The following is an 18725-nucleotide window of genomic DNA, read 5'->3' as shown; positions in this document are numbered from 1 at the left end:
CACTGCGAAGGCTGAGCACCCTGCACCTTTTTCAAGAGCAACTTCTGTTGCCAGTTGAAGGCTCAACACTAAAACCACATGAATTGTATACTGATGGGCTACACAGCATTTTCAAACTAGAGTAGGCGGATGAGAAAATGGCATCCAGAAATCATAAATAGATGCTAACCCTTCCTATTAGCTTTATTAGTATTATTTTAAAATCCTAGTTTTTAAGATAGAAGTTGGAAGGGAATAAAAGTGGAAGAACCCCAAAACAAAGAGGATCGTGCAAAGCTATGTTATAACACTGCTCTTGCAGTCCAAAGGCATACTTGTTAAATTAAGTTTCTTCTGTTATTTAAACATCTAGGACTTGGAAATTACATTAAGTTTTTGTATATTTCAACAAGATTTTTCATGTATTTTGTATCATATGGGATAAAGCAAAGGTCAAGTTAAAATGTATATTACGTCAAGTCTGCAAAGTAAAGAGTCACAAATGAATCTTCACCGAGATGTAGTTTTTATGTTTTGTTTTCTTAGAACCATGGGTGTTTCTTTGTGTAGGTAATATTGTTTTTGCTTTTTGTAAAATATGTCATGTTTATTTATACTCTGGTTATGTTTATTATAAAAGAATGCTGTGCCTGTAATATTTTGCAATTAAAATATATTTTTAGTATCTGTAATTTAGAAGAAATACAACTGAATAATATCGTAAGTAGCAATGAAAAATCCACTTTGGTTAGACTATGTGCTACAAAGAATTTAGGGTTGAATAAATAAATAGTCCCAGTCCTCAAGTTCTTAGTTGAATATGGAAAAGATAGGAAATACATTTATGGTAATGTATAGAAGCAAGCAGGTTCAATTCTGTTAAGTAAGGCACCCAAGCTATGTGATGGGAGTGTGCATCAGCAGGGACAAAGCCATTTTTTGGAGCATTTTGACATGACGATATGAGTTAACACAAACCCACTATGTAACTAGGATGGTGCTAGATGCTTTACCTGCTCTCAACAGCCCAGAAAAGTCGTCATGATTTCACCCTGGGAAAGGAGCCCTGTGAAGGGCCCTTGACTATTTCTCCAAGTGTGAGACGAGGGAGGATGTTTCATGCTCGTGGCATATGGGAGTGGAGCCGTCTGAGAGAACAGGCAGTGGGGTCACTGTGTCAGGACCTGTCTGCTAACAGGTATGTGCTTACCGTAAAGGAAGCAGTACCTTTTAAGACACAGCTGAAGTATTAGCAATTATTCTAAGAACTGCCCCCAGGAAAATTTGCCCCACAGAAGCACTGCTCTCTCTGGACCAGAGGAGCCCCCCTGAGGGGGAAGGCTATCACTGCCTCTGAGGGCCACCTGCCCCTATTCCAGAGCTGCTGGAAAAACACTCAGTGCCCCAGAGCCTGCACTGCTCTTGCAGGAGAGAGTGCCCTGTTTCAGGCAGAGAGCAAAAGAGCTAATGTAAAAGGAACATTAATCCCCTCCCCTCCACTCTTGCAGGCCGGCTGCAGCAAACCTGTATCTTTGCCAAACTCTTCCAAGCAAATAAGCTATCTAGCTGAGTTCCAGGCTTGACCCCACACTGCCTACTGCGGATTCAGGAAACCTGGCCATGACAGAGCTTCTTAACTCATCTGTAGCGAAGAACCAGATTTTCTGTTTTTGAAATTTCTGATCTAGCACAGACTGGGATTCTGTAAAATCCAATAAAGATAAGTTATTAGAAAAATGAAATAAAACTGCAAATATCCCAATTTTTTATTATCAAACATAGGTAAAGTTAGTATGTCTAGTTGCTTTTTTTAAAAAACACTCTCCATATCTGTACGTATCTTGCCATGAACTCCCAACAGAGAGCAGGCAGTTTTTGGACCACATTGTAAGTGATCCTGGTCCAGCAGACTGGTAGGTAAAAGGAACCTAGAGCCTTCTTGAGAGAGAATTCACCTGAAGGGAGGGTAGAGAGGGCTGAAGTGCAAATGTTTTATTGATGGATTATGGACATCTCCTATACGGAGAGGATGATTCTGAGCACATTCTTGTCTGTTAGCAGCCCCTCAGCAAAACCTAAAGGAGCTGTTTCACTAGGGTCTCAAGGGGACAGGCGCTGGGACTGTTCAGCCTTTCAGCCTTCTCTAGATGCTGCCTTCTCAGTCAGCAACAGCAGCCTGAGCTTGGGGGGCAGAGCCCATCCCAGAGAACAGGAATGTTAATCGGCAGCATATTTAATTGGCAGGTACCATGTGGTGTCTGCAAAAATTGGTTTCAGGAGTACATATAAAGGGCTCAATGGGGACTCCCAGAAAAGTTGGCAGGCATCTGCAGAGGGACTGGATCTTTCACCAAAAAAAGCAAACATGGAACTAGAGAAGTGGGTCCGGCAAATTCCTAAACCTATGGTCACTGTCCCAGCTCGAGTGTGTAATTGGTATAGACCTGGCACCTGGCAAAATACTCACATTGGTTTTCTTACCCATGGAGTGAGGGGCTATGATGATGGGAAAAGACAAAAAAGTGAGCTACTGGAACTGCCTCTGTCTAGGGAAATACTAAACCAAAAGAAATACATGTCTGGAAGGACTTCAGGTTCATGCCACCATCAAGGACTTGAAGAATGCAGGGTTGGTGATCCCACCACATCCCCGTTTGGATCACCTACTGGCCTGTGAAGAAAAAGGATGGATCTTGGAGAATGACAATTATCAGAAACTTAGCCATGTGGTGACTCCAGCTGCAGTCACTGCTCTGGATATCATTCTACTGCTTGAGCAAATTAACATTCCCTCATACGTCGTGGTTTGCAGCTACTGACCTAGAATATTTTTTTCTTCATTACATTTTCCTTCCACAAGACATCACACTGGTATATTGCACTGCTGACATTAGGCTACTTGGCCCTAATTAACAAAAAGTAGCAACTACTCTAGACTTATTGTTAAGACATTTATTTGCCCAAGCATGGGAAATCTAGCAAAAAAAATCAAGAGCCTTCCTCTTCACTGAAATTATAGGGGTCCAGAGGTGTGGGTAAAGATATCTTTTATAAGGCAGAGGATAACTTACTGTAGCTGGCACCTCTCACAACCCAAAAGAGAGGCAGAGTAGTGGGGCCTCTTTGGATTCTGGAGGCAATATAGTTCTCATATTGCTCATGGAATTTATTGGTTTTACCGTGTTCCCCATCATCTTGAAGCAGCTAACCCAACAGAATGGTGGAATGGCCTTTTGAACAGTTAGAGCCCAAGCAAGGTTGGAATATTCCTTACAGGGCTGGAACACTGATCTCCAGGCTATCTCTACTCCAAATCTGCATTCAATATATGGTCCTATTTCTCCATAACCAGGATTCACGGGTCCAGGAATCAAAGGGTGGAAATGTGCATGACACCACTATTAACTCTAGCAACCTACTGGCACAATTTTTGCTTCTTGTCCCCACTATCTTATGCTGTGCTGGTCTGAGATTTTTGTTCCAAGGGAAGAAATGCCTCCACCAGAGTACATAAAATTCTATTAAACTGGACATTAAGACTGCTACCAGGCTACACTGGGTTCCTCACATTTCTGAACAAAGGGAATTGATGTATTGGCTGGGGTGATTGATCCTGATGGGAAACTGGGCTGCTACTGCACAATGGAGGTATGGAAGAATACATCCAAAATATAGATCAAGGGGATCTCAGCACTACAGCCTGGTGACTATAAAGTCAATGGAAATGTACAACACTGGATCCAGGAAGGACAACTAATGGCTCAGATTCCTCAGTAATGAAGGTCTGGGTAACCCCACAGAGTACAACCATGACGAGTGACGATGCTTGCAGGGAGCAATGTCACCCAAGAGGTGTTTCCTCTTCTGGGGGAGGGTTAACGTGCAGTTGTAGGCAGCATAGCGGATCATATTGAAATATGGCTTGGTTACCATCTTCACTTGGAGAGGATATACGCTTTATGATAAAGTTGCACGTGCTATCCCTTTTCTGCATTGTTGTTGAACAGGGACATCTTCTCTTCTGCCCTCAGTGAGACACCAACTGGCTCCCCTGGTTCTCCAGCTTGCAGACTAGGGTACTTCTCAGTATCCATAGTAATGTGAGTCAATTCCTCATAACAAATCTTTTATATATGAAATGGACTATGCATGTTTACATGTAATAGTTATGTATCTCCTATCGGTCTGTTTCTCTGGAGAATCCTAATACATTGGGCCAAAGGTTATGGGCATTTGAGTTTGATAAAGATAGCCAAATTGTCCAAATTAACAATTTATACTTCTACCAGCAAGACACAAAAAATGCCTCCCCTACTTATTGAATAATTCTTTTCCCACTGATTATGATAACATCTTTATGTTTCAAGTCCTCATTCATAATATACTAAAGTCTACTTCTGGGTTAATCTGTCCCACTGATCTGACTAGCTGTGCATTCGAACTAGTTTATGTTGCCTTTTAAAAATACTAGTTGTAAAAGCACTAAACTATGTTTTCTACCTTTATCTTGCATCTACCTACCACTTCAGCATTTTATTAAAAATAAAAATAATAATAATAGAGGGAGACATGTGGGATCAACATATAAATCAAGTACAAAAATCAAATGAATATTCATATTTGACCTGATTGTTTATAGGTCATAATGCGTGATCAAAACCGAAAGTTTCTGTGATGACTGCCCTTGTACTGTTCACCATGTAAGAATTTATTCACTATGTAAGAATTCGTTCACCATGTAAGAACTTGTTCGTTATGCTTCAGAAGATTGTAGACTGACGAGAATTAGGCTTGAGAGGGATTAATGATTGTGCATTGAGCATTGACCCCCCCCATACTGAATTTTATTGTTGTTAACAACCATTTGACCAATAAATATGAGAGATGCCCTCTCAAAAAAAAAAAAAAAAAATCCAACTGTTCTCTGCCAATTTGCCTCATGCAGTGGTAGAGCTCCAGTGCCGGTGGGCAGTGGCTCGGGAGTGAGTGAATTCGGATAAATTACCCCTGACTCAGGAAAAGGCAGAGGCAAGAACCTGACTTAAAGATGTTTAAGAATCATGCTGCGGACTGTAAGCTGAAGGTGGGAGCCCTGACTACAAACATCAGCGCTGTTTCTTCAGAGCTGAAGACGGAAGAGCTCTCCCGGCTACTCCTCTGCGACCTCGCTCTCCGTTTCACTCATCCTGTGAAGGCAGATGACTTTAAGGAAACAGAGGGACAAACCACTCTTTGAAGAGTCTGCAGTATCCGATCTATCACTTGCTTCTAACAGGTTTTCTAATTTCTTATTTGTTGTAAATTTATAACTTTATATTTGAATTACATCTCTGGGAAAATTGAGTTTACTAATATATTTAAAATAATAAAAATAAAAAATAATAATAATAGTTGTATATTCTTTTCAAAATTCCTTAGCAATTTTCACCTATTTTTCCAGATGAACTGTAGAGCAATTTACGTATATACCTCTTTAAAGAAATTTTAATAGTAGCAGTAATTGCCATGCAAATCTCCATTTATTATAGTTTGCTGGGATTTTTAAATACATTATTACTATCTGCAAATGAAATTTTGGTCACATTCATAAAAGATCTTTTTAATGCATCACCACCTTAGTAACAATTGCCTAGACACTATAAACAATCCAAAGAATTAAAATTCTAGATTTTATTGAGTATGTCAAATGCTTTATTGGATTTTAACAACTAACTACTTACAGCTCCCTGCAGGTAAAACATACTCTCTTGCCTCTTTTTCTGTGTAAAGGCTGTTGCCCAATTTAAATGCTCCTATTGTTTGTACAGCATCCTATGCACAGCTTTATCACAGCATTTCCCATGTGCTGCTATTCACCAAGCTTTAACTTTTGTAAAGGGAAGTACCAATTCAGTCCCATATTTGTACAGGAAGACAGGAGGGAGGGAGCGAACCTGCTGCCTGCCTCACTGCACAACTCTAGGGAGAGCATCCACACACATTCCATGTGAGAGGCACACGCACCCCTGGAGCACAGAAGTACAACATGAACTGTGCTCCTTAGAACTCTGCCATGTGACCACTCATAACCAGTACACACAAGCGCTTGGTGCACGGTACTGCACCGTACCAGTGACAAAATGACTGCAGAGAACCTAGGAGGAAACACCTGGAGCTACGACGGGCTGCATCCTTCAATGTAAAGGGCACCCTGGACAGCTGAGATGCTTCTTTCATGCTGAACGAATCAGGCTCATGGATGAGGTTTACTTTCCTACTGGCACTTTCTGCTGGTAGAACAGTCACCAAACCAATATCTACAAGAAACCTCTGCTTATTCATGAAAGAACTCAGTTAATTATATTCTTTAAACTTTTGAAAGAAGTCAGGGAGAAAAAACCCTTTTTAGTTCTCAAACTATACTTTTAAAAATACTATTTTATTTATACTCATGTATGAAAAAAATGGTTGTACTATCATTTACATACATACTTACATTCAAAACAGTTTGATAACAAATCATATCTAATTTTATAAAGAACACACAAACACTAAAACACTGATGGGTTATATAAAGCAGAAAAACCCATTAGCTATCATTTTCATTTTCATTAAAAAGCAGCACCCTCTGAGAAGAATCAAATCAATTAATAATATTCATCTATACTGCAAAATAATATATACATGGGAAAGTTAGTGATTGTACTGGTTTTATTACTTTTACTAAGCCATTTTATCTTTCTCACACTCAATGCAAAGAAGTAAAACAGTATGAAGAAAAAATACATCATTATTATTCACAATAAAAAAAGGCCTGCTTCATTCTGAAGGCCTGGGCATACTGTACAACAGGGAACACCTAACGGCTCAAGTGGTTCAAAATACCATTTTGATTCTGACCCACCAAACAGAATCTCGTGCATATTTGGTGACCGGACTAACTCCATGGGAGCTGTGACAGACTGAACTGTATTTGTGGCATTTCCAGATATCACTAAGTAAAGACCTTACACAAGAAAAGATGACAATCAATCTGTCCGTTAGTTATATCTATAGGCTCTTTCTTTAGTATAAGGTAGAAAGGGGCTCCTTTCATGTGTACATTGATACAAGTATTGTTGTGATCTACAGATTTCTGGATTGATACTCTGTATTGTGTTTGTTATAATGAAGATAAGGTATAGATCGAAACCACTGTCAGATTAAGAAACTTCCACAACTTGTCTCAATTCTTCAAATAATGGAGCAAGTTCCTTTTCTAGGCTGACAATTAGTCCTAAAACCAAAAGATTAAAAGTTAGAACATTAGACAAATGTTCCTGAAAAACCTGTCAAAATTTAGTTTCTATAAAATAAATTAGACAATAGTTTATTCTCCATAACTAAACCAAAGTATTATAATTGTAAATAAAGTAACCAAATAACCCATATCTGTTATAAAGTTTATGTTCATCATCTATTATTAAAGTAAATAAAGGAAAAATATGTATAAGAAAATACAAAATGAACTACATGTGCTATAATTTTATTAGTTTTCAAAGGAAAACTTCATATCTTATAGTTTCAAAATCTGCACTGATTCAGAAATAATACACAGGAGTTTTACTAAAAAAGGTACACATTTTTCCTAAGCAAATTTTAATAGACTTTATCAAAAGACAGGTAGATAGGCTGCTTCAATCTTGACCAAAGGAATAATCAGAAATTTACTTCATAAATTCAAAAAAGCTAAGGCATAAATGGATATTTTAAATGAAAAAAATAATTTTAAACATGAACTATAGGAGAATAAAACATACACTTCCATGTTTAAATAGAAGTTCAATAATGAATCTGGGAGACAACAGTCTAGAAATTAGCGTATCTAGGTTCTCCTTAGTTTACCAGAGTGAAAGGATATGTATCTTAGATGCTTATTGTAAGCTCAAACAAATGAAGATTTTCCTCTGACTCACAAAATATTAAAAGCATCTGGGATTCTCAAGGAAATGTTCTAAGTACTAAAATATAATTCCATATATTACCATAATTTATAACAATTTAATGATTTAGAATGTGATGGTGATTTATCACAATTGAGGTTTCATAAGCTTAAAATATTGATAGTACTACTATCCTACATAATATACAAAGTGTTTTTATATATAGTATTTAACTTTAGAACATTTAGAAATGGAAGAGCTATAATAATAAAATATAAGGCCTTCATTTTAAAGATGAAGAATGTAAAAATAGTTGGGAATAGAACTTGCTCAAACAGCTTGGAAAGAAACAGAGGAATGTGTAAGAGTTCTGAACAGGAGTCAAAGCTGAAGGAGACAGACCTTAAAAAAAATCCCACTTAATCCAAAAGGGAGTAAAAAAATTACAGTTCAACTGAATAGTCATTATTTTACACATGAATATACAGTGAAGGGTACTAGATATAATGGGATCTTACTATTTTCTATAGAAAGTACAGCTTCCTAGTGTTTGTTCTCAAATTCTTTAACTCTTAGGAAGAACACAAATATGTTCATCCTACTCACGCTCCTAAATTTAGCAATTACAGTCATCTTATCTTGTCCATTATTATTCAAGATTTTTAAGATTCTAACAGATTATGGAATTAAACTCATCTTTGATGATTTTATGTTTTGTTTGGTTATTTTCTCTGGTTCCCTTTTATTTTCTTAAACTGTTTTAATGTGAGCAAGATGTAGCAATCAAGAGATGAAGCTCGCATTTAATTTCCCTTTCTCTAAGCATCACTTGCCCATACACTCTCATTTGAACTGGAAAATAACCTCCTAAGATGGAGAAAGCAGATACTAGCTCCACTATACAGATATGAAAAACAGAATTCAGAGAAGTTACTTTTCTGGATACCAAGGAATAGGCAGAGCTAGGCCAGACTCAGGTATTCTGACTCTAAATCTACTATTCCTATCATACTAGACTGCTCAGATATGGTATTATAAAGAATTAAAAGCTGGATTTAAGGTAATTAAAACACACCTGTATTGGCATTACTGCTGGCTATGAAACTCACCACCAAAGGTAAACGATTGAATTGAACCACCTAAAAAGAAAGTAAGATCTAATAGGTCACATTGTGAAAAGGTAGTATAATTCAAATGAAGTATCTTAATCTTTAAAAACATTTTAAATGGTCAATGTGTAAGATACCAGATGGTTATTATCACATGGTATCACATCATGAAGAACTAAAAATGAGTATTTCCATAAAACAGACCTATTGATTATCTCTTAGACACATTAACACCACTTAGCCAGAAAGTTTTTAAGGTGGGACTATGTATTTTTCATCTCTGTATCTCTAAAAGCCCAGCAGAGTGTCAGTTACATAGTAGAGGCTCAATAAAATTTGGTAATTAAATGGCTAGTCGGTATTTCTCAGTCATTCAAGTAGATGTATCTTCATGATTTTTCTGCCTCCTGTGTACCACTGTAATTTAACTTTAAATCAAATGCCTTTTTAAAAAACTTAACTCCAACCTAATTCTTACTGGTAAAATTATGGTTTGGTTTTCTTTTGCCTAATATACATTAAAATACATAACTTTTAAAAATAAGAAATGTCACTTGTGTATCAGCAGTAGTATCCATGAATCAAACTCTGGGAAACACTGTTCTAACACAGAAGCTATTAAAATCTATTCTGAAGAAGAAAATGCAGCTGAAGATTAAGAGGCATATAGTTAACTAATTTCTTTCCCATAAAAAATAAACTCATATTTATTTATCTATTTATTCATTCATATATATGTAATTTCTTTTTTACAACCCAAATGAGGGAATTAGTAGCAATAACAAATTTAAATAACTTATCTTTGACTTCCAAGGGAAATTTTTTTATCTGTCACAATAAAAAAGTTTTATCATTTGAGAAAACACAGTTAAGCTAAGGGCACCATCTACTGGAGCTAACAGTGACCTGACTTACCCTTTTTAGCATAGTATGTACTTTAGAATTAAATCTTTTAAACTACTTTTCCATATTAACTAATTACTGGTATAAAAAGATTACTATGTTTAACATGACCAATTAGAAAGCTAGTATTTTAAAATTTCATCATCCTTAAAACTAAAATTTAGAATTATAACACAAGCTTTTTTATATGGAAGACATGACAAGAACAGTTGCAATCAGCAAACCATCTGGCAGTTATGAATGTACCTGGTAGGTGTTATAATAACAGATGATGCTTTTATTTTTAGAAAGTCCAAGTTTGCTCCCTTGGTCTGTTGCAAGGGCAAATGTAGATAAGAAACCAGGTCTCAAAGCATGCTCTGGAGCATTATCATTGGCCACTGGAAATATAAATAGTTTAAAGAAAAATTATGTAATGCATATGTAGTAGGGAGATGATTTACAGTGCCTTTCTGGTTTTTAATATAAATCTATAAAAATATTGAGCACAGGGTTATGCTTCACAATCTTAAATCACATCATTAACCAGGTCTTATCAACTTTAAAGTCTTAAAATTATCTGACATATATGACCACAGGTGGAAAATAAAATTATAAACAAAATGCACAGAATATTATTTGATCATTCCTTGATAAAATTAGCATCCCCATATGACTATGAACATCCATTCTGATGGTACCGTAAGGCAGAAGTAAAAACTAACATGACTCTATACCACATATACTTAAAAAAAAAAAACACCTGAAAAGCAAGTGAAAAAATTCCTTTTTTTAAGGTTAACAAGCTCTTCTTTATACAGAAAACTTTTTTCTAGATTCTGGTTAACTAAAATAATTATGAAGTTTAAAGTTAAAAATTTATTTCCAGTAAAGCAGCAGAAAAACTAGAAAGATTGAACAAAGTAATACATGTTAACAAAAATACATGGATGTTTTTCCTAAAACTACTAGCAATATTGATAAAAATTATATATTGGGGGGAGTCTGTGAGGATAATATATGTAGCTGTATACATGCCCACTCTCATCACTTAGATTTGCTAATGGTTTACATTATACCATAAAAAAGTCTTTAATGGGGAATTAAGCCTTTGATAAATCCATGCTTAAACTGGATGGTAACATGATACAGTTACATGTCTTAATATAAATTCCAAACCAAGCTTCAACATACAAAAGCAAATATTCCCTCCCAAACTAAGACCATCTCTTATAGAAATGGGTTTTATATATGCTTGCTTTCTGTATTACTTAGATATAAATACCTTTTTATTCAAAAGCAAACATGACATTGGCACATAAATACTCAGTTTTACCTTTAATAACAGGTACTCCATCTCTATCTGATACAACAATAGCATGAAGCCCTTCAACACTAGAAAGAAAAAAAAAGTTAAAATATTGTAAAACATTTCATTTTCTTAAAATACGTACCTCAAAGTCACAATGGTAATATTCATACATATTTCTAAAAAACCATGGAAACTCAATTATTGACATGAAAGGCTCTTATGTTTGCCAAAACTCTTCCCAAAGTTGGATGAATGTTTATTACTGATACGCTTATAATCTTAACAAATTTATGTAGTGTATTGATGATGAGCTAAAACATAGATTCTCCATTAAAATTTTAATTATTCCATGGCTTATAAAAGTGACAGGTTATCAGCAATGGTTATAGGGACAAAAGACTTTTTCCTCTCTTTCATTACACTATCAAGTACCCAGTATTTGTGACAAGATATATGATGTCATGATAAGCACAAATACATAAAATCATTCCCTTCACAAACCTTAGGATCTAAAAGGAGGGCAACAATCAAAAATCTCACACAAACAAATGCATAACTACAATTGTGGCAAGTACCATCAAGAGGTCCATGGGGACATGAGAGCCTATAAAAGGAAGGGGGTTATTCAGACAGATGGGTCAGGGAAGGCTTCCCTGAGGAAGTGAGAGCTCAGCTGAATGTTATGGCACTGATGAAGAGAAGGTGATGGAAAGATCAGGCTAGGCTGACCAGATAGGAAAGAAAGAACGAAGGTCATGCAGAAATCCTTTCGGTCCTGTGTATGTAAGCAGCAGTAAGCAGTTCAAGACTATAGTTCTGAAGTTAGAAAGACCTGGGTCCCAGTTCAGAGCCTCCTACTGGCTACTTATGCTACCTTTGGCCAATTATGAAACCTCTTGAAGCCTCACTTAACAATCTGAAAATGGGGATAATTATGCTTATCTGCCTACTGTGAAACTTAACAGAATAATGAATTTAAAGGCTGATAATTCTGATAACATTCAAAAATTTTAATTATTATTAACATCAGGGTGTCATCTGGGCACACTAACAATGACACTGCAGTTTAAGTACTAAATTATTAATGAGAATCCCTAAAGCACAAAAGTAAATCATTAAAAGTCTAATAGAGAAACATTCTCAAACTGTCAACATTTAAAGAACTCCTATAGCCTTGTAACTGTCTTGTAATACTGTAGATTACAACTCAGAAACGTGTACCTACTATAACCCAGATTTACCCATTCCTTATTGTGCTAAACTTGATGTTTTAACTTAGGAAAGAATAGTCATGTTAACTTAGAATGCTGAAATTAAATTTTTTGAGTCCCACTATCAAGAAGTATTATTAAAATCTGAGGAGAAAATGATACAAACAAGACCATTTATCTGCCTCATATTAAGAATGATGAAACAACTATGCATATTTATTGGTATTATTTTCCAATATCATTCAATCCTGAAATTATCTATGGATTAAAACATGCTTCATAAGATTTATGAATAAAACAAGTATATTCTTCTAAGTTAAAACCAGGTTATATAAAAATATACCCTACAGATACTTGCATACCTACAGATTGTTCTGGGCAATTATCAGTAACATCACCTAAAATAGGAAAAGATGGGACACCTAACTGTTCACAAAGAACAAGTCAAATAAATTAAGATGCACACACACACACACACAACATTCTGCAGCCATAAAAAATAAAGCAGTAGTGCTTTTTATACTGAGGTCTTATCTAAAAGCTGTATAGCTAAGTGAAAAAAGTTTTGAATAGCGTATATAAGAAAAAACGACTTACATAACATACGCAGGTATGAGTGAGTATATGTTGCAATGGACTAAATAAATGCTTTCATCTCCCCCAGAAATACATAAATTAAAACCCTAATCCCAGTGTGATGTTATCAGGAGATGGAATCTTTGGGAAGCAATTAACACTAATGAACGAGAGAGATAAGTGAATTGTAAGCCCTGCCAAAAGGCTAGAGAGCTAGCTAGCCCTCCTGCTACCATGTGGGGATATGAGAAGTCTGCAATCTGCAACTCAGAAGAGGGCCTTCACTAAAACCTGAACACAGTGGCACCCTGATCTTGAGCTTCCAGCCAGCCTTCAGAACTGTGAGAAATAAATTTTGGTTGTTTATAAGAAATCCAGTCTATGATACTTTGTTAAAGCAGATGAACTGACTCAAAAATACGTGTGTATGTATAAATATGTGTGCTTACATATGTGTTTGCTTACAGGTGCATAAAATATCTCGGAAGGTAACAATAGGTGCCTCTGACAGGGGAATTGTGTATCTGGAGGGCAGGATGGGAAGCTTTTTACTCTATAACCTTCAGTTAACTTTTGAATCTTGAGCTTTATGAAAGTGTTGCCTACTCAAAAAACAAGCAAATTAAAAGAGGTGAAGAGTAATAGAAAAATGCTTAGAAATATCTGTGTCACCATAGGTAGTTTCTTTTTTCTTACTTTCATGGTAATTAATTAAAATGCCAACTAATACAACAAGAATAAGTAGAAGGAAAAAGACTTTAATAGATTTCAAATTCACAGAGATAAATATCCACCGAAGTAGAAAAATTGTCATATAAAGTGCCGATTTAGAGAAACCAGGTCACAGATAATAAGGTGTTTTTAATTCTACACATACTGAAAACAATAAAATGAACAGATTTACTAGTAATTGAACATAACTATGATGCTTTAATAAGTAAACTGTACTTTAAGTATAAAATTTTATGAAATATTCTGCAGACATGTAAACACTAAGCTTACTAAAACATTTTTATTCCAAAAAATGTTACATTAGTAAACAAAGACATTATACTTAGTTTTATTCATATAATGGGGCATTTGTTATTTTAAACACATAAAGTTGTGTGTTTTAAAGTCTGAGATTGCTTTGGGTCACAACTAGATTTTAAAATACCAATCCAAGAACTTAATGTAACAGAGAATTAGAAAATGAACAACAACACACTCCACTAATACCTGCAGCTGTCTGACCTGGCTGCTGAGAGGCACAGAAGGACAGTTAGCAACTTCCTTAACTCTACATAAATCTAGCAACAAATCAAAGTGTATAATCGATTACTTTTCTTTTTAAGTGTTCAGTATTATTACTTCTTCATTCTTCTAGCTCTTGGGACACAATAAGCCTACTTTACAAAATGATTATGACTAAGAATCAGAAAGGGCTTGGTCATTATAGGAAAAAAAATCCCACAAGGTACTAATCCCTTCCCTTCCACTGTGTAAAGACTTACATTATGTTTTTACAAATAAACCTTTTTTTAACAGATCAATTATGTTTCTGTTCCTAGATCTTGTCACCAGTGTGGTATTCCACTCCCCACCCTCATCACTCTGGGTCAATTTTAGCATCCTTTCAATGTGCTACATCTTCAACAAGGTAAACACATAAATACAGAAAGCCTTCATTTGGTATGGTTCTAGTATGGATACAGTTTAGCTAACAGTACAGCATTAACATGAAACTAATGGTAACAATTATTCTTTAATCATGCTCTTTTTCTGAGTATAGAAGAAAAATACAGAGAAAGCATAGCCAGAAGATAGCATCATTAATTTCTAGGGGTCTATAATGAGAGTAAAGGCACAGCAAATAAGCAAACGACACTAAGTAATTCAGGCAAAAACCCAAACAAGTTTTTCTGGCCTACCCCTACAGAAATAAACTAATCTCTAAAATTGCTTTAACTTCAATCAACTTTCAAGAAGAAATAAAAATAGGATCTCACCACATATTCTCCTATATTACCTTAAAAATTATTCAATTATTCTGGAATGTGAAAATGGATGTCTCAAGTTATATTCCTCCCTCTCTCATGACCTTAACTCTAAGGTATAATTTTATATTAAACTAAATGTGAATATTAATTCAACTACAGTGACAAAATCCTCTGAATCAGTAAAATATTTAAGTCTGCTGTCCTCAACACAAGAGCCTAATATATAAAATGGTGCATCAAATGGACTTCTGTGCAGACAAAACAAAGCCTTGTGATTTTTCTAAGTATGAACTGTGAAGTCGAGCATTTTTGGATTATACAGACTCAGCATGAAGGTCTTAAAAGCAACACTGAAAATAAAGGTAAGTTCTTAAGTTTTTCCCTTGAAGTTACTCTAACTACTACAAAGTATAATCCAGTGAACTGCTATGACAGTGTATTTGAAAGAACTCTAAAGTGTCAAGAAATCTGAGTTCTAGCCTTCTGTCATTCACTAGCTGTTCAACCTTAGACAAGTCACATAACTTCTCCACGCCTCATGCTACTTATCTGAAAAGTCAAAGGATATCTCTTGTGCTACCTAGGGTTATGTTAGGGATTTGAAAGTGATAATTAATAGTATAATAAACACATAGTATTAGGCTACAATAAATGAAAACAATACTACATAAAATTAGCATATGTTATGCAGAGTTTATTGAACAACAAATCAGTAATTTTTTACCTTGGTAATTTCTTATACAGGAATCGCTTTAGGTCCTGAAAGAGATTATAAAAAATTATTATAGTAACATGCCTTATACTGATTCTCTAGATACTGTCCTTTGTACATTTCAAGTACCTCAAGTCATCATTCATAACCTTCCCTGTTTGTGTTTTATCTTTCTCTGATTTTGATACTTAGCAGTTGTGTGACTTGCAGAAAGTTAACTAACCTTTTCTCTAAGCCTCAGTTTCATTGCTTGTTGATAAGCAATAATCACAGAACATACATCATAAAATTGTTAGAGAAAATGCATACAAAGTGATTAGCATATCCAGAAATGGGACACGCAAATACATACACGTTACATAATTAAGTATTTTTCATACTATTTCACATCTTGTTGCTATTGTTCTGTTCACTTGAAGATATATTATGAACATCTTTCTATGCCCAAAGACAGACTTTCTTTTTACATGACTTTAATGATCATGGATAATTAACTTATCTGAAACTCAGTTTCCCCATATGACTAAAAATTAAGTGACAGTGTGTCAAACGATTAGTATGGAACATAATTAGGACTAAAGAAATAAAAGACTGTCTTTACTTTGTCCACTCTGTCATCTGGGGAATTTCACCGACAATCCGGGTATCAATTACGAGCCCCACAAAGGTAAGCCAGATAACTGTTCTTTTGAATCTCTACTATACTCCAAACCTGAATGCTCATTTTATGTCATGTTGTCATGTTATCCCTACCAGCTTACCTTTGCTCTTATCTTTACACACACACAAAACTCAACTCATGCTTCATCGGAAATCCAAACTTCCTCTCTCTTCTTGTTTCACTAATGGCACTACCAATCCTGTTATTCAGGTTTGAAAAGCAAAGTAATATTTATCCCTAACCTCACAGGTGTCACTTTTACATCACTTGTCAGGTCAAATGTTTTTAAACTATTTTTTCAACTGACATTACAGTTTAGGTTCATTTTATTATTTATGACTTACATTAGTCTCCCAAATGGTATGCTGGTCTCTCATTTCTATCCTGCACAGTTCTACACAGCGCCAATAACAATCTTCTTCTTCCTCTCTGAAGTCATAATTGCAGTGATTCTCAACACTAGTTATGGAAAACACTTGGGGAGTGTAGAAATAACACTGATGCCTGGGTTGGAGGTGCTCCCCAGATAATTCCCTGTGTAGCCAAGGTTCGAATGGCTCTGTGCTGTTTGCTGAATTACATATAAACTCTTTAGATATTTGAGCCTTCCAGAATACTAATTTCACAGTCCTGGTTCCTACCACTCTCTGATACATATCCTCAGCCCCAGTTAAACTCACAGTTCCTCCACACACACCTTTGACTTTCCTATCTAACTTTGCTTATGCTAGTCATCCTACTAATAATACTCTCCTTCTCAATCTTACTTTAAAAAAAATTTCTACTCATCATTTAGAGCTAATCTCAAGACACCAAGTATTCCAAATAGGCTTTCTTAAACAATACAAACCAGATCTAATCCCTCTCTTTTGGACTGTCACATAATAATCACATTTGTATGATTACTTGCCTACTAAACTTTTTTTTAACTTTCAAAACCCTTAAGGAGAGGATTATACCTTAATCATATTTCACCCACAGCCCTTATTACAGCAACCTTTGCAAGGCAGATGCTCAATAGGTATTTAGTTTTGATTATGCCTAAAGAACGTCTCAAAAATGGAGTGATAAAGGCATAAAAAGTTGCTCAATGTTGAGATACATAATCTTGCAACCTAAAAAGGAAAACTGGATTCACACCAATGTGGTTTGACCAGTTTTAGTGCAGTGGTTAAGAGCATCCACTCTGGAGTCAGACTGCCTGGGTTGGTATTTTAACTCCACAATTTACTGAGTAACCTGAGCAAGTTATTTAATCTTTCTGCGCCTGAGCCTCATCTATTACCAGGGTAGTAACAGTGCCTACCCTCATTAAAGTTGTTTTAAGAATTAAATGACTATGTGCTCAATGTTTGGAATACCCGGCATGCATGGAAACAAAATAGCAAAATGTAAAATGTAACCAACAAACATTAGCAGCGGTATTAATTCCTTGCTGTTTCTAGTAACTAGTACAATTAAATTCCCTAAATTAGAATCTGGGTTTTTTTTTTTAACTGCTGCGCTAAAGAGGTTATCAGTTAATCTCATATTGCAACAATGAACCTAGAGAGACATCATGACCACTTACTGGAAAAAAAGATTTAGAGCAGCAAACCATCATTTAGAAATTCAAATAGTAAATATTCGGAGGCTCTTATGACCGCAGGTCTGGGGAGTGTGAAGATAATATTTTCAACTTAAGAAACCTTAGTTGCCTCCACCCCGATTCCAGGCAGAAACGCAGGCCCCTGCAAATCTACTCGTATTAGTCACTCACTCCAGATCCTACAGAAAATTATTAACAGGGGTGGGAGTGCCCAAAACGAAACAAATTTTCCTTGGGAAGCACTTCCTCTCCCGCCCAGTGCCCTCTTCCAAACTTCCCACCCTCTCCTTCCTCCAGTGGGGGCTGTTGACTCACATCCGCCATGACGAGCCCTTTCTCCCGCAGGGTGGGTCTGCACTCCTGGAAGAGACACACCGTGTGATTCCCCCCTCAAGGCCGCCCTACCCTCCCGTCCCCATCCAATCACAGGGTCCGCTCTCCCCAAGGGCAGGCAAAACCGCGGCTCGGTAGCCCAGGGGATGGGAGTACGCAGATACCCGGAGGGCAGCCAGGGGCCCTTCCCTCGGCCCACTCCACCCTCCACCCCCAAGACCTAGGCCCGAAGGCGAGGGGAAGAGGCGTCCCTCCTCGTCCACCTCCAGGCCCAGCCCCGACCGCCCGGCAGAGGGGCTGCAGTTACTTGGGTTTCAGGGCTGCCTGGTTCTCTTGGCTGCCACTTCAGTCACAGCTTCGGAAGCAGGTTCCTCCAACGCCGTCGTCACATGACTCGTGTCCTCCTCTGCGCTCCAGGAAGCATTTCCTACTCCCGGGCTGCCTGGTGACCCGAGATTTCCGGGGAGGCGCGACGGAAACGA

The 18725-nt window shown here is 36.5% G+C and overlaps 1 protein-coding gene across 5 annotated transcripts; it reads right to left on the bottom strand.

The window, feature by feature from the left end:
- Positions 1 to 585: 585 nt before the first annotated feature.
- LAMTOR3 (late endosomal/lysosomal adaptor, MAPK and MTOR activator 3) lies at positions 586 to 18703 on the bottom strand. 5 transcript variants are annotated; one of them, XM_017651408.3, is made up of 7 exons: positions 18551 to 18703; positions 18226 to 18270; positions 15674 to 15708; positions 11208 to 11266; positions 10139 to 10272; positions 8956 to 9019; positions 6377 to 7234 (listed from the first exon to the last, which is right to left on the bottom strand). In XM_017651408.3, the coding sequence occupies exons 2-7, from the start codon at positions 18232 to 18234 to the stop codon at positions 7161 to 7163; spliced, it is 375 nt and encodes a 124-aa protein (XP_017506897.1). In that variant the 5' UTR covers positions 18235 to 18270; positions 18551 to 18703; the 3' UTR covers positions 6377 to 7160. The 5 variants fall into 5 exon arrangements, with proteins under 5 accessions (XP_036875983.1, XP_036875982.1, XP_036875981.1 ...); XM_037020085.2 differs by lacking the exons at positions 18226 to 18270; positions 18551 to 18703 and adding an exon at positions 16667 to 18175; XM_037020087.2 differs by lacking the exons at positions 10139 to 10272; positions 18226 to 18270; positions 18551 to 18703 and adding an exon at positions 16667 to 18219 and having other exon boundaries at positions 5480 to 7234.
- Between the last annotated feature and the right edge of the window lie 22 nt (positions 18704 to 18725).

The sequence above is a fragment of the Manis javanica genome, chromosome 5, assembly GCF_040802235.1.
Source record: "Manis javanica isolate MJ-LG chromosome 5, MJ_LKY, whole genome shotgun sequence".
NCBI lineage: Eukaryota > Metazoa > Chordata > Mammalia > Pholidota > Manidae > Manis > Manis javanica.
The sequence above is the reverse complement of the archived record's forward strand: the minus strand, read 5'-3'. Positions and strand labels throughout refer to the sequence as shown.

Bases quoted from the DNA above. Each gene is read 5' to 3' on its own strand.
- LAMTOR3 (XM_037020085.2), bottom strand. From the start codon at position 16,978: ATGTATCAGAGAGTGGTAGGAACCAGGACTGTGAAATTAGTATTCTGG. The intron at 15,709-16,666 runs GTAAGTCATAAA...AATCTCTTTCAG, and splicing joins ATACCATTTGGGAGACTAAT to GACCTAAAGCGATTCCTGTA. The intron at 9,020-10,138 runs GTACATTCATAA...CTTTCTTTTTAG, and splicing joins GTTATTATAACACCTACCAG to GTGGTTCAATTCAATCGTTT.